The following is a 15,565-nucleotide window of genomic DNA, read 5'->3' as shown; positions in this document are numbered from 1 at the left end:
AGTGTGGGAGAATGCTCCCGGGACCCCCGCTGGACCACTAGGTATTTAAAAATTTGGGGGGGGGGGGGGTCCGGAGGGTGGGGGGATACTAACAAACTCATTTTAAAGAGTCGGCTGTATTTTTTGGTTATCGGCTCGGGCGCAGCCGATAAAAAAAACCCGGTCGGACTGCAAGATAAAAATTTCACGATGTGAATCAGAACCGGAATCCAAACCGATACCGGTTCTGATTCACATCTCTAGTGAAAACCAAAACTGTGAAGAATTTCAAAGGGGCATGGGATAAACACTGGAATCCATAAAGTCTTGAGGATGTGAATGAAGAGTAGAGATATGGGGGTGGCTTGCAGGAATGATGGCTACTACCTGGTGATTAATAACCTTATTCAATAAAAATACACACGGTTAATGCGACTCCAACATTGCTGTATGCTTCAACGGCAAGAGGAAATGTGGGAAAAAGAATTTGCATTCACAAATTTTATTTATTTATTTATTTAAATTTCTTATATACCGGCATTCGCGATGGGAGTCGCATCATGCCGGTTTACAAATAACAAGGTGTGACAACAGAATAAATACTTAATAACTTAAAAACATTAACAAATAAGCATGGGAGTAGCTTGCTTGTTGTGGCGGTTACTACCCCAAACCAAATTAGCCTGATACTTCACTTTCAATGCATATCCAGCTTAATTCCCCCCTGCTTCAATGGCAGGGGGGGAATGAAGAAATGATTTATATTCAGGCAACAACCAAGGACTAAATTGCACAGGCTAGGTAAACAAATAAGTGTGGGAGTAGCTTGCTTATTGCGGCGGTTACTCCCCTAACCAATTAGGCTTGATACTTCACTTTGATGCAGCTCCAGTATTGCTCTCTATATCAAAGGTGGGGGTGGAAGGAAATTAGAACCAAAAAGTTACCAATAAGGACCCTGACCTCAGCAGTCAGAGTAACAGATAAGTATGAGAAAAATAAGTGTTAAAGCTTGATGGGCAGACTGGATGGGCCACTTGGTCTTCTTCTGCCATCATTTCTGTTTCTATGTAAAATCAGATAAAATGCAACACAAAATGGCAATGACCCAGAATATCACAACACTTCTAATCAATGTCAACCTCTCTACATAACCATCTCCGATTGAGAATACTGTATTATTCGGAGAACTGATGTTTTGTCCCACTCGAGAATTTAATAAAGTCGGATTCTGTAGAGAAACTGGAGAATAGTTCACATGACTGTCTTAAATAATCTCTTCCCAATACTAAGCAGTGAACAAAGACCATTAAAAAAAATCAGTGCATATTAAGGAACATGTTTCTTTAATTAATTACCTATTGTTATTACAGTTAAGTATTCTTGGATAATACAAGCAAATCTCCCTTACTCTTCTGTAGATACATCTCTGTTCTGATTCTGGTGAGCGAGGGTTGCTTAACATACTATTTATATGCAAATCTCCAACAAAAGCAGACCGTTGTTGATCCATTATCCATGGTCCTTGGATGATAAAGGCTCACCACTCATCATGGATATAGGTGAAAGCAGATAAGGACCCAATACTCACTGAATATACACATTTAACAATGTTTAATTTTAAAATTCCATTTTCCTTTCGTCTACTTCTCGTCAAACATTTTAGAACACAGATATTCTCGGCCCCTTAGCTCTTTTAGAGAAGACAAAAGGATTTTTTTTGCAACTTGTTAAGATGATCAGGCCTGGTCTGCCTGCTCAATGAGTTTGTGTCTACACCAAGCCAGCCCAAGTCAGCCTCTAAAACTACTGAATTCATGTCCGGGGACGCATCCCTTGGATTTTTGGCCATTTCCTTTCTTTTTGCTGAAATAGTAGCATAAAACTACTGCATTTTTAATATGAAGATGTTAACAAGGAGGAATTCCATGGTGACGAGCAGATTCCTCAGCAGTAAGAAATTTCTGCAGCCAATTTTACATCCCCAGAATTGCAGAGAGCCCGAGGGATTGATTATTAGTCTGCAGTGATAGTGCGGTGGATTCAAGTTTAAGAGCTCATGCTTAAGGATATCTTCATACGCCCTAAAACAAAGCCCTAGAGTGGAAGTAATTGCTAACAACCATCTGGGTTTGTTTGGTTTTTTTTTTATAATAAAATATCTATTGTATGTTCCTACCTATGCAAATAATCCCTGTTATAAGAACAGTCTGCCTTGTTCATTTAGAAATGCCCCTTATTTACATCTTTAGCAGGAAACCTTACAGTGCTTTAGCCGCCGTTGTTTCCTGGAAGCTTATTGCCTTTATTCTGTTCTAATAATAAGTTCTTCAAAAGCAGTGATCACAGCTAAAAACATGGAAGTGGAAATCCTACATTTACAGCACATGGAATTTGTAAGGCATCTCAGTTCTTCATGTTTGTCTTTCACACAACACAGGGAAGGAAAGGCAACGGGCTTGCATATTCTGTGATGGCCATGGATCAGGTTCTGATCAATTTCAGTCTGGTAAACTTTAGGACGGAGTTTGAATCGGTCTGTCCGTATTAAGAAAAGTCACAGTGCTTCTGTATAGATGGACGGACGGAACCACTGCATAAGCACCTTTCAGACATACTAAAAGCACGAAAAACAAAACGGTGCCGGACTAGAAGGAAAGTCACTCTTGCTGGTAAAAAGGGATGTGACTGGATGAAATGAAAAGAAAAGAGAGGTAGAGAGATGGAAATAGATGGAGCCATAGGCAGGCAGACAGAAGCAGAGAGAGGGAGACTGATGATACTCTTAGCAAGCTAGCATAGAAATATTTTCCACTTTCTCCGCTCAGGTACTATTAATCTGTAAAATCTGATACAAATATGAGAAAAAGGAATAAAAGATGTTGCTCTGCTTACTGCTTCTCCTTTGCTTCCTTTGTAACCCTGAGGTCCAAAAATAGTCACCGGATCACCCTTGGGGGGGGAGGGGGAGAAAAGAGACAATTATTTATCTTACTTAGGGAGAACCTACTGAGAATGGAATCAGAACGTAGAGAAATACTAGGAGCATTTTATTTATTTATTTTATTTATTTATTTAAAAGTTTTATATACTGCACAATGGGGTAGAGGTCTATCCGTCTAGGCAGTTTACAAAATAAAACATTCACAGTTAAAACAGTATATCTTACACAAAAACCTACAAAACTTAAAATACATTATAATGTTTTGTTGATAAGTTATAGTACATTATGTAGTGACCTTATTGTAAATCATATGCACGCATGAATAGATAATAGATTAGCATCTCGCAGGTGGATTCCAAGATACTCGCAACTGTGCCAAAAATATCAGCATGAACCCTAAAATATGATACACATAATATGCCATGATAAAAGCATGACACCTAAAACATCAACAGACCTTTCACATACAATATATCCACATACATAATCATGTAGCAAACTATAAACCTGCATCCTCCAATGTTCACATGAGCATGAACCCCGACATACAAGCATGAATCTTAAGCACCCACATGGACCTCAAACTATCAACAGGTACTCCAGTGGCCATCCTGATCCCTGGCTGCTGACTCTAGGCTAGGGTTCAGTTAATGAGGGAATACTATTGTAATTAGGCAAGGAGCTTTGGGAGAAGCTAAAGCTAGTTTAAAAGGTCACGGGATGATGTCATTAGACTCTTGGAAATGTGCCCTTTGGGAGAATTAAACGGGTTAATATCATTACTATGAATAGCCACTACCATCCCAGATGCACGGTTTCCTCTGTCCATCTTTTTCCCTTTCATTGGTTTAAATGTTCTTTTTTTTTTTTCAGAATTTTTTTTCTTGACTTCATGTGATATCTGAATGAAACCAAGAGTGAAGAAAGAAATTGGACAACCACTGCTCATGTGCTGAAGAATAAGGATTCCCTTAACTATCTGAGAATAGTTATGTGAACATAACTTATCATGAGGAGTCTGTAATTATACAAGGTAGCAAGATATAAAAAGGGTATTCCACTCATCAGCTATAGCACTGGATGTGGCCCTACAGTCCATAGGGGAGTTCACCCCTTCTTCTGTGTGTTTCCCACTGGCAGATACGCTTCTTTTCAACTGTGTGAAATCTTTCTAAATACTTACCATTTCCTTTCTGTGTGTTTTCCAATGAATTCTGCAATCCAGTTTACTTTACCCTTTTCTGCTTTTCTTCTTATCTCAAACGATGTCATGTTGTGGTCGCCATTCCCAGCAGATCCCTTACAATCTCTTCCTGGTTTGTTAGCACCAGATCCAAAAACCCCTGTTATGATATCGAGGTGTTTGATGGATTCTCAGGGGCAACAGTGATGGTATCTCCTATGGGGAGGAGCCCCGTAGGGAACTGAAGCACCGGGCTAGACTCAGATGCACAAACACAGAGAATATATCTTTTATTATGCAGCTAGTGTGGTCCACCAGAGGTGGCAGTAGAGAGTAGATTAGATAGCAACAGTCTGTGATCCTTGGTGTAGGAGACCCATCCCACAATGGTGGTGTAAGGCCCCGATGCAGATGTCCAGTAAGGCACTGTAGGAGAGACAGACTGGCAGCTGTTATAACACAGGTAGCTGAGTAGATAGAGTTCCCAATGAGCAGTAGAGAGAGGATATGTATTAACAGTCTGTAATCCTCGGCAGAGGAGACCCTTTCCACAATGATGGTGTAGGGCCCAATGCAGATGAGCTGCGAGGAGCTATAGATGGACAGACTGAGAGAGGTTCTACTCACTCTCTGTAGCTGATAGGCAGTGTTCCAGCAGGTTGAAGAATTGGTAGCAGGCCCCAGGATAGACACACAGGCCCTCGAGGAGCGAGTGCCTGTATTTAGGATAGGCACCTGGAAATAAGCAAAGGGCCCCCGAGGAGCGGGTACCCAGGTTAATAGAACCCCGGAGAGTGAAGGTAGCTTCCAGCAGAGTAGAAGCGGCAGAGCAGCTTCAGACAGAAGCGAATCCAATTTGTTGCTAACTCGGCGAGAGTCAGCAAATGGGCAACCTTTTGAATATGGAAGCAGTGACGTCACTCGAGGGGGATGCCACCGAGATTCGCCTCAACACTGCTACAAGACGTGAGGTGTGCGCGCGCCCTAGGAGACCTCAGGTCAACATGGCGGGACACCGCGCCAGAGCCGCTCCGGAGAAGCCAGAGGGTGCGGCAAGGAGACGCTACGGACGCCATTCTCCCGAGGCTGGTGGAGAAGGCTGAAATAGAGGTGAGGCATGTCGGTTGAAGCCGTCTGAGACCGAAGGACGCAACAACCCCCTCATCTGGTGCAGACATTTAGACGATAACTTTTAAACAGCCGCGTGGGTGCATACATATGCGCGTATGCCAGCTCACGCCAATGGACGAGGCCGTTTTATAACATACGCATTTGTATGCACGCATGGTATAAAATAGGCTATGCGCGTATACATGTATGCACAATTTTATGTAGATGCGCGCATGTGTGCACAAATGCCGCCTGTACCGCGTAAGTGGGAGGATTTTAGTAGACACACGCGCTGATGCAATTACCAGTTTCCCAAGTTCACCCAGGTAAAGGATAGGACTTCCTAACTTCCCTAGTTAAATTGCCTACCTTTTACCTTGTAAGCCCCAACCCTTAAAACCCCGCTAACCTCATTAGTTTTTTTTGTTTCAGGACTTATACGTCATCCATAGCAGAAGTAAAGCTACACTGTAGGGGACCCCAGTGTGCTTGTGCACGTAAATACTTATGTGCAGATTGTTATGCCTGTCGGTCGCAGACGGCTGCAACCACGAATAGTCACGGCTTGCACCGTGCTCCTGCCCTCTCCGGGTCTGCTCGCTGTGCGGGCCTGCCTTCACCACCATGCTCCTCGGGTCTCCTCGCAGCAACATGGATGCTGCTACTTCCTATTTCGATGTTGAGCCTTCCTAGGGGCTCGCACGCGTCAGAGGCCCTGCCTTTGAAGCCTCTTTGGCAGGAACCTCGGTGCGTCCCTGATTGATGATGTCATCGGACTCCTGTACTTAAGCTCCACCTTTGCCCCCAGCAAGCCGACTTGGCAACAAGTTCCGTATGAGTCCTCTACTCCTGCCTCATGTTCCTGAGATGCCGCACCTCCCCAGTTTGGGACCCTGTCTGGCACCCGCTCCTCGGGGGTCAGTGTGCGCTCCTACGGGGACTTGCTCTCCTGGCCTACCCCGCTCCTCGGGCTGGCTTCGCGCCTCTTGGGTCCTATCCAGTTACCAGCTCCTCCCTCGGCTCTCCCTTGGAACTACTGCGGCAACTCGTGAGTTTCCTGGCTGGCCTTCCCCGCTCCTCAGGGTTGCGCCTATGTTCAGCAAGACTGTCCGCGCTTTCCCACTCCTCGGGCCACGCTCTCCACGCTGGAGACTATCTTGAGCTCCCCTGCTTCAGGGTATATCACTACTGTCAGCTGTCCCACTTCTCGGGCCTGCTTCTCTACTGCTCAGCCGGTTCTCCTCCAATCTCCAGGTACCTGTCTACGTAAGCTGCTGAGACCGCGCTTGGGCTTCCCTGCCTTGCGGGTTGGCCTGCGCCTTCCAGTCTATGCCTACTACGCTGCAGCTCCACCCCTCGGGGCCGTCTTCCCGGAGAACCTCTTGCGTGGCTATTCTTGCGCCTACTGCTTCGCGGCCTGCCTGGCGCCTCTCTCTCTCCAGGCCATTACTCCAAGGACTGCTTACAGTCTACCATCCTATGGGGGTCACCTCCTGGTCTCTGGGGATCTCCCCACTACTGTGCCTACAGCCTCCCGCTACGCTTATACCTCGTCTCCTGACGGTGCGGACCCGTGGGGCTGCTCCCACACAAGCTGTAACAACTTGTACCTTGGGCCAAGGGTCCACATACCCACAAATCAGAACACAGATTTCATTGAGAAATCTAGGATCGCCCATGCCTTGCCCCTATTTTGTAAAAAAAAAATTTGTACGATTACCAGGAGATATAATACAATAGACTTAGTTTTTGGGTACTTGCCAGGTTCTTATGGCCTGGATTGGCCACTGTTGGAAACAGGATGCCAGGCTTGATGGACCCTTGGTCTGACCCAGTATGGCATGTCCTTATGATATGTGTGTACTTATGTGCTTTTTAAAATCCGCACAGCACACCAGCCCGACTTCTGCACATATCTCCCTGCTTCGGTGTGCATAGGGCTTTTAAAATTTGCTTTTTAGTGCATTCGCTGTTCTTAAGGACATCCAGAAACCTAGCTGTCTTGTTGATTTAGTCAGGTCCTTATAGCTGGCAATTTTTGGATGACTTTCCCCATTATTTTCACTTTTCATTTTCTTTGTTGCATGCCCCCAGTGGGGCAATTCATCTCAAGAAACAGATGCAAGGTTTCCATGACCCTCTAATATCTCTCAACCCCCAGTTTGGAAACTCCTGTTCTAGTACCTTTCTTTCATCACATCTCTTACCTTCTCTCCCTTGAGTCCAGCAAAGCCATGATCTCCCTGAAAATAAAGATATAACAAGATATTTTTAAAATGTGGGTCAACTGTCCCTAATTTATTTACTTTCATAGTCAATTTACAAAGCCTGTTGTTCCTAAATCTAATTTTCATGGTCAGTAGCACCTGCAGAACAATATTTGACATACTTTTCTCTTCCTGCTTGAAGGAAAGTCCTCAGCTCAAACTCATTTACTTATGCAGATTATAAAATTCTATCTTACTGGCTAAGATTGCCTCTTTACTGCTTGTGGCGGACCCTCCTGGTCTGGCCACTATCCCTGGGGCCGATGCAATACAGTGCGCTCACACGAGTGCACTCTTTAACCCGCTGTCGGACACTGGTTAAATAGGCGCTAATCCACCCCCTAATGCAATAGGGGGATTAGCGCCTTTAATGTGCGTCAGACGTGGAGTGAATGAGATGGGCATGGGCAAAAGGTTAATCTGAAACTAGCAAAGGATGGGAGGTCAGGAGCTGTGACCTGCCTTCTTCACAGATAAAGGGGGTTCATTCCCCTGAGGGGCTCGGTTATGGCGCAGAAGTGATAAAAGACCCCAACTCTGCTGACTCTGGGGCTGTTCCAGATTGCAAAGAGAGTGGGATGGAGCTGTGACCCTCACCCTGGATCTCAGAAGGGAGCAGCAGGAGTGTGCAGGGATTTTCTTCTAAAAATCCCCAGAGGCTTGAGAGCAGAGGAGAAGAAGTAGAGAGAGTGTGCAGTACAGCCTGGAAGTTAAAAGATAAAACCTGCACTTAACTGAGGCAGGAACGTTTCTGGACCAGGAAGCCAAACTGTACCGGGGGAACTTGTTTTGGGGCTCGGAGGATCCCGATGCTGTACCAGAAGGGTTTTTCCTTGAGCGGAGCAGGACATTCCTGTGAGTAACTATTCTGTTATCTAAGGAGACTAAAGAGAGGTCCAGGCTAGGTTGTGCAAGGACCAAGGAGAAGAGAAACTGAGTAGCCAGAGACCCTGAGTTGCTGTAAGAGGAAAGTGTTACTTAAGGAGAGGAGTTAACATTTCTGGAACTGTGATTGTGTTTGATTTCTGCATCTCCCTGAACTGTCGCTGTCACTATGTTTGATCCTGAAGATTCTGCTGTAAACTATTTATTATTTGGAGCACAACTCGAGGCTGGAGAGTGGTTTATTTATGCAGAGTGCTCTCAGCCTGGCACTGGCCCTGCAGGTTATCCTGCCCCGGAGATTTATTTCCCCACCTCGGGATTGTAATTACCCTAATCCCCAGGGCTGGGAAGGTGACTCCTGGCATACAAAGGGTTACAAGAAGAAGTATCCAGTTAAGCTTTAAAACCTATTTGGACTTTAATGGGGAGGTTTTTTGGAGCCCCTTTACCCACTGGGATTCCAGTGCTGAGAACTAGCCTGACCCCTTGATTTTTCCTCAAGAGAAATCCCTGAACTAACAGCTAAGGATAAAGGAACAGCTGAACCAAAGGAAGAAAGACCAGAGATGGCGACCCCCATCCGGATCTCTGCACATCGAGGGACCAGGCCAGGCTGGGTGTCCAAGGGAAAGAAGTTGTCGAAAGGTAGGATTTTGTTAATGCAAGGGGACCTCTTCAATAGGATTCCCGCGCAGCCGCTGGGAGAGTTATGCACATTTAAAATCACCATGAGCTCGACCCAAATGTCGGTAACAAAGGACACCTACCTACCCATAAGAAAATCCTGTTCATCAAGTCAGATGTACACTCATTTTTTTGGACAAATGGACTTTACTTAACTTTATGAATCAGTAAACTTTTATTTTACACCCAGTCCTGGTCCTGTCTAATTCTTACAGCCTCTCACCTCATAGGAAGCACCAAATTACTACACACACACACCCTGGCGACCTTTTTTCTCAGCATCATCTGGGCCATAAGCGAGAACTTCCCTTCATAAAAAGAATCCCCCCGGGGATTAAGATTCAGCAAGGGATGGAATGGTTAGCCGGAGGAGCCACAGAAGAGATAACTTGGATTGTGTGTCCTGGGACTTAAACCACCCACAAGGGGTTACATGCATATCATGTTCCATTAGAGCACCACTGCACGTGATATGATATATCTTCTTGTGACGGCGTGCGCTGATAACTCCCTCATTCTACCTTTAGAAGCTTGGCTCGGGGCTTAACCCAGTCATCCTTAAGGCAGAACACCTCAAGGGATTCCGGGAGAAGGGAGGTTCCCTTCACCCTACCATAAGAACCCAGGCCTGGAAAGTGTGGGGAGACCCCCAGGGAGTCGGTAGGACTTCACAATACACCCGGATGGAGTAAGTTTACCTGATACTTGTGCCTGACAAAAGGTGAACTACTATTTTGGTTTCTGTATCCTTAAAGCACTGTAAATAATTACTTGCACCAGAATTAAGTTGTTCCAGCCTTATTGGGTTCCTGAGCTATTCTTGAGGCCGCAGCAGGCCCAAATATGCTAAACGTAGTGTCAGTTCAGGGAATTTTCTTTTTTGCTTAAGCAGGAAGCACAAGTAAAGACCCACAGCCTCCCAAAAAACAAACAAAAATAAAACTGTTTGCAGAGTTTTCTTTCCTGGGCCTTCTGACTTCAATGTTTACTACAGCAGGTCAAGGGGGCTATCCATGCCTGGTCAGTCAGGGTCAAGTTGTAAGTTAGGGCTGGATTGTCCAGCAGGTGTTTTTGTTTTCTCCGCCTCATTTGAGTTATCCGTTTGGGAGCTGCCCCAAAGGAAGATAAAATGGAACAAATAATCCAGGTCCTGATCACAGGACAGCAACAGCTGCAAAACACTGTACAATCACAAATAAACAGCAGCGGTTACAAGACCAATTAATGCAACAAAGTACAGTTTTAACTCAGCTAGCTGAGGCCCTGCAATTGGCTATGTCCGGAATACCTCATGCGCTTTCAGCTTTGCATTTCTTGTTTAAGATGAATGGAGGACAGGATCCAGAGGTCTTTCTAAAGAACTCCTAATAGACTGCCCACCTGTCGGCCTGGCTGGAGACCAGTTGGATGACTTATTTGTCTAATTTTCTCAATGGCATCAGTCAAGCGGTATTCCAGGCCACCAATCCAGATGGCAGGGCTTCCTATGAGGTTGTCAAGGCCACTGTGCCAGAAAGAGCTGGGAATTCGCTAGAATACTTCCAGTAGCGGTTCTGACAGGAGATCCTATAGCCCAGGAAGAGTCCCAGAAACCTCTTTCACCTTCCTAGGTGCTGCAGCAGGCACAGCCTGAAGCAGGGTCTATGATGCTATTATGAAAGAAGCAATCTGGAGCAAGTTCTTGGGTACTTCTACTGAAAAAGCAGCCAGAAACAAGGTCTCTGTTGCAGCTGTGGAAGAAGCAGCCTGGCGAAGTGTCTATGAATCTGTTGTAAGCACATCCAGGCATGATCATAGCATCCATAGTGCACAGTGGTGCACAGTCACCACCAACTTTAAAACAGGATATGCTGTGCACCACCAACTTGGGAAGCTATCCTGTTTTATCTGGCTCTCCCCCAAGAACAATAAATGCTATTGCCTACCATTGCTGTTCCCTCTAAGCTGCACGCATGCACAGGAAAAGTTGTGCACTTGTGCAGCTCTAAGCTACATGTGTGCTCGCGCACAACTTTTCCCGTGGGCGCACTCAGCTTTCCAGTCTGGCAGAGCCATGGTGGAGCCCATCCCACCACAGCCCGAAGTGAAGGGGAGACCAGCGAGGCCACTGTGGAGCCCATTCCACTACAGCACAAAGTGAAGTAGAGGCTGGCGGGGCTGTGGTGGAGCCCATCCTATCATGGCCTGAAGTGAGGAAGAGGCCTATATATGTGAGAACCTGTGTGCATGTATGTCTGTGTGAGAGGCTTTATGAGTGTGTGCACCTGTGTTTAGAGCCTGTGTGCATGTGTGTGTGTGTGTGTGTGTGAGCGCATGCCTGTGAGACCTTGTGTAGAAGAGAGAGCCTGTGTGTGAGCAGAGGGAGTGTGTGTGAAAGAATTGGCATGTATATGAGAGAGGGAGTGAGAGAAGATAGTTTGTGTGGCCCTACCTCCCCTAATGCACAATTATCTCAGGGTGTCCAGAAAGATCCCAGATATGGAAAGCAGGACATTATTTAAAGTTGCTTAAATGTTCATTGTTCCATGTAATGCCGTTAGGCAAGTTTTTGTTCTTTGTAAACCGGTTTGATTTGCATCTAATGTAGGAAGATTGGTATAAAAAAACAAAAAAAAAAATAAATTTAATCTTTATTAGTTTTAATTATTGTGTGTAATTTGATGTTTCTATTGTGTTAAATGTATTTTTTAAATACTAGAACATTTTTTAATTATTTTAATTATTTTATGCTTTATTCATCAGAGCTTTAAAATATTTTATTGGTGTTTGGGGAAATATTAGAACAAATTTAATGCAAGTTTTTTAAAAATTATTGGATGTTAATCAGCTGTTTTTACATTTATTCTTTTTATTAGCATGGTTTTAATTTTATGAATGATGTTTTATATCTCTTGATTTTATTGCTTGATGTTTTGAGAGGAATGATGATGTTTCTGTTTCTCCATTGTTGCACTGCATAACAGAGTCAGGCTTGTGGTTTCCAGTTCAGTTTTTGTTGGCACATTTCTATTCTGTATTTGGTGAGGGTCTGTCTGTATTTTAAAGGTCCAGTTCTTGTGTAACTTTAATTCTTGTTTCATAAATGATGGTACTTATCTCTAGCTTTTACAGCATTATGGTCCTCTTGTCCTCATTTCTATTTTTAAACCTTTGCTCTTTATTAATTTCATTTGCATACAGAAAGCGATTTTGAATGTTCTTGCAGAAAACAATTTTTTCATTCACATATTTTATTGTAACTGCTGAAAGTAGATTAGGTGATTATTTTAAGGAATTAGTTAATATTCCGTCTAAGGATTGGGTTGCTGTGAGCATAATTTGATAGGCTTTTTGCATCAAAGATAGTAGTGTTCACAGGGTAATGTAGGAGGGTGGACGGTGTTCTAGGGCACGTGGCAGCAGCAAATTTGCTGGTGCGCTACCAACTCCAGCAGTCACCCTACGCCCCTGCATCCAGGGATAGAGTTTTTGAATCTGCTGCAGACACAGGCTGAAATAGAGGGTTAGAGACTGCAAAAGAAGCAGTTTGACAGAAGGTCTTAGAACCTGTTGTGAGCATAACCTGGGGTAAAATCTGTGACACTGTGGATGCAGCCTGAGATTGAGTCTTTGGAAGTGCTATGGAAGCAGCCTGGACCGGATTCTTGGAAGGTAATGTGGGAGCAGCACACAATCTTCAGAAGAACTTGTGTCATGACTCACCCGGCAAAACAAAATTCCAAGGATTAGGTCAGGAAAACAGGTTTTAAAATAATGAAAAGCAGGGGTTTGCAGGAGTCCAGTGCTGTGTTCCAAGTATCGCTGCTGCGTTTGGACTGCTAGCGCCAGGCCCTACAAGAACTCAGGCGAGAGCACCTCAGTAAAGCTCATGGCCTCGGCAATCTGTCATGCTTGAGGGAGGTGAACCCTTGGGCCACTGTCAGATTGGTACAGCCTGGTTCATGCAAGCGCGGACCAGGCTCTGACAGGCCGCAGCTGAGGTGTTGCAAGCTGCAGTTGGGGCGGATAGCAACTAGGCATAGTTGAGGAGTGGACTGAGGTAAGGACTAGCAGAGTACAGGCAGAGCAATGTCGAAAGTCAGACTGGCTCAGCAACAAGATGATAATCCAAAGGCAATGACAAGCAGGACAGGCAGGAGCAGGGCAGGGCAGGGCAGGTAAAGGCAGGAAGCAGAAAACAGATAAGAAGACCAGCAGAGACAGGAGTCAGAATTAGGCATAAGTAACACCTAGGCAAAAGTATCCAGAAGGACCTTTGCAGAGGCACTGGCTCACTGAACTGAACTCCCTTACATCCAGGGAGAGAAGTGATGTCATCAGCCGGTGCCCACGGGAAGTCCTGAATGCAGGGCCTATAAAAGCTCAGGAGCTGCAGTCTAATTCTTAGTCAGCGCCAATGGCTGCAGCACAGTGTCAGGAGCTATGTTGGAGGAGTCCGTGGTCTGGGGTGCCACTAGAAATCACTTCCTTTTTCTGCTGACTAGTCAGTGGGGACACCCACAAAATACCTCCAGCACCTGAATGTAATCCACTTTGAAGCACTGAAAAAAGTGCAAAAAGCGGAATATAAATTTTAAATAAGTAAATAAAGCATTTCTCTGCATGCTCTGCCAATGAGGACATCTTGGATTATTCTCTTTGGAACCTCTCCCTTAGCCTTGCTGCCATTGGGGACCCTACCAGGAGCATGAGCTCCCGACATCACCACTCCTGGAGGGTCACTGGAACATGCAAGCCACCATGACAAGGCGAAATACAGATCTCTCAATCATCATTCCTACCTTCTGGGTCAATTTCTTTCTACACAGATATCATTCATCGTCTATACTTGCTGTATTTATTCACAATTATATTCTAGTATCTTTTAATTGGACAGAATTTCTATAACGTGCTTTGTGGTGTACAATGATAAGGCAGGTAATCAAATTGAAGAAAATAAAGGAATATACAATAGGTCATCCCAGTTTTGCTATTAATATGCAGTAGATAGCCCAAAAGAAGCATGCACAATTTACAAAGCATGCTTCTGCATTCATGATGGCTTGGGAGTCTGTTCTGATTATCCACTGTATTCTCCCCCTGACACACAAGAGGCAATGTAGCAAGGTCCACTATCCTAATAAGAGAAAAATGGTTAATCTATACAGTAGAGCTAATCAGAGCAGCTAACTGTAATCCTGTAGCACTCAGCAATATCTCAGCAAGGGGAGGCATTAAATATAGAGCCAACAGTTCAACGAGAAGCAGGTCTACTAGGAGAGGTGTAATTGTGCTGACATTTGCTAAATTGCATTTGATTTGGGAGGAATAAAAAATGTGATGAGTTATTAGTACAAATTGAATCCAACAGAAGAGAAGGTGGCAAGTTTTGCAAAAGGGCCATAAAATAATAATGGTTTGCAATTGCCTGTCTAGAAATCATTTGAACAGAAAAAAAAAAGCCCAATTCTTCTTCCCCCTGCTCCCACTGAAGCTGAGCCAATGCAGAACCCCTACCGTGACAGGGCTAAGGTCGAGGAAGGTCCAAGAGTGGATTATATCTCAGCCCCCCCCAAACTCTACTGACTTATTCAAGCCCCCAGCGCTCTGACAGAGCTGTCATGCGCGCACAGCAGATCACGTGACTGGAGCGATCGGCCCACCGGGGGATGTCCGATCCCCCGATAGGCCAATCCGCCCCTGCTGGTAGGTTACACTTCCAGCACTGCTGTCAGAGCAACATCGGAGGCTGTGGCGACTGCCATGTACTGGGATCCCAATGCAGAACTGGGTTAATGAAGGTGCCAAGTTAGAGAGAGGGTGGAGGCCACAACCCATCGGAGAGGTTTGAGCGAGTGAGGGTAGGGGCTAGGCCCAGCAGGGTACATTTTTTAGACAATGAACAGCGTTATGTGTGTGTGTGTGTGTGGGGGGGGGGGGGTGTTGCACAGGAGGTGGATCCTTGGGACAAGGTGGGGGTTGACGCTACCCGCAGGGCAAGCCCTACGGGTCCCCACTGTTTGCAGGTGGAGCTGGCTGACTGACAGAGGCCGGCTGGAGCTTCACCAATATCAGCCCTCGTTCCCCGCAGGTTGAGCCCTTGAGTACTGGGGCTGGCTGGTTTTAGGTGGGCCTCCATCCAAGGTCTTCTCAGGGACTTCGAGGTCAGCCAGGGGCCAGCAGTGGTAGGAGTAGGTGGTCTGATCTGGACGAGGCGGAGTCCTGGAGACCTGGGCGTCAGTGGGAACAGAAGGCAGACAGAGGGCGCCCGAGTAAGAACAGGCTGAAGCCTGAGAGGCCAAGTCCAGAGTGAAGTCAAGAGAAGCGTTGTAGAGCAGGCTGAAGTCAGGGCAGGCAGCAGGCAAGGAAGAGTGGCAAGGCAAGCGTGGGTCCAAACCAGAAGTCAGCTAGAGAATGGTCAGGCAAGGCAAAGGTCAAACCAGGAGATGGGCAGGATCGTAGTCAGATGAAGCAGAGGTCAAAGCCAGGAGACAATCAGTAGCGTAGTCAGACGAAGCAGTGGTCAAAGCCAGG

At 45.6% G+C, this 15,565-nt stretch overlaps 1 protein-coding gene across 11 annotated transcripts in view; it reads right to left on the bottom strand.

The window, feature by feature from the left end:
* LOC115098596 (collagen alpha-1(VII) chain-like) overlaps positions 1–15,565 on the bottom strand; it is a 420,825-nt gene that overhangs the window by 137,684 nt on the left and 267,576 nt on the right. For all 11 annotated transcript variants that reach the window (XM_029615285.1, XM_029615292.1, XM_029615282.1 and 8 more), the window contains 2 exons: positions 7,424–7,459; positions 2,875–2,931 (listed from right to left, as the gene is read on the bottom strand). In XM_029615285.1, coding sequence (XP_029471145.1) covers positions 2,875–2,931; positions 7,424–7,459 — 93 coding nt within the window. The remainder of the gene's footprint in view (positions 1–2,874; positions 2,932–7,423; positions 7,460–15,565) is intronic.

The sequence above is a fragment of the Rhinatrema bivittatum genome, chromosome 9 (genome assembly GCF_901001135.1).
Source record: "Rhinatrema bivittatum chromosome 9, aRhiBiv1.1, whole genome shotgun sequence".
NCBI classification, from domain to species: Eukaryota; Metazoa; Chordata; class Amphibia; order Gymnophiona; family Rhinatrematidae; genus Rhinatrema; species Rhinatrema bivittatum.
Note: the sequence above shows the minus strand (reverse complement) of the source record. Positions and strands in the feature narration are given on the sequence as shown.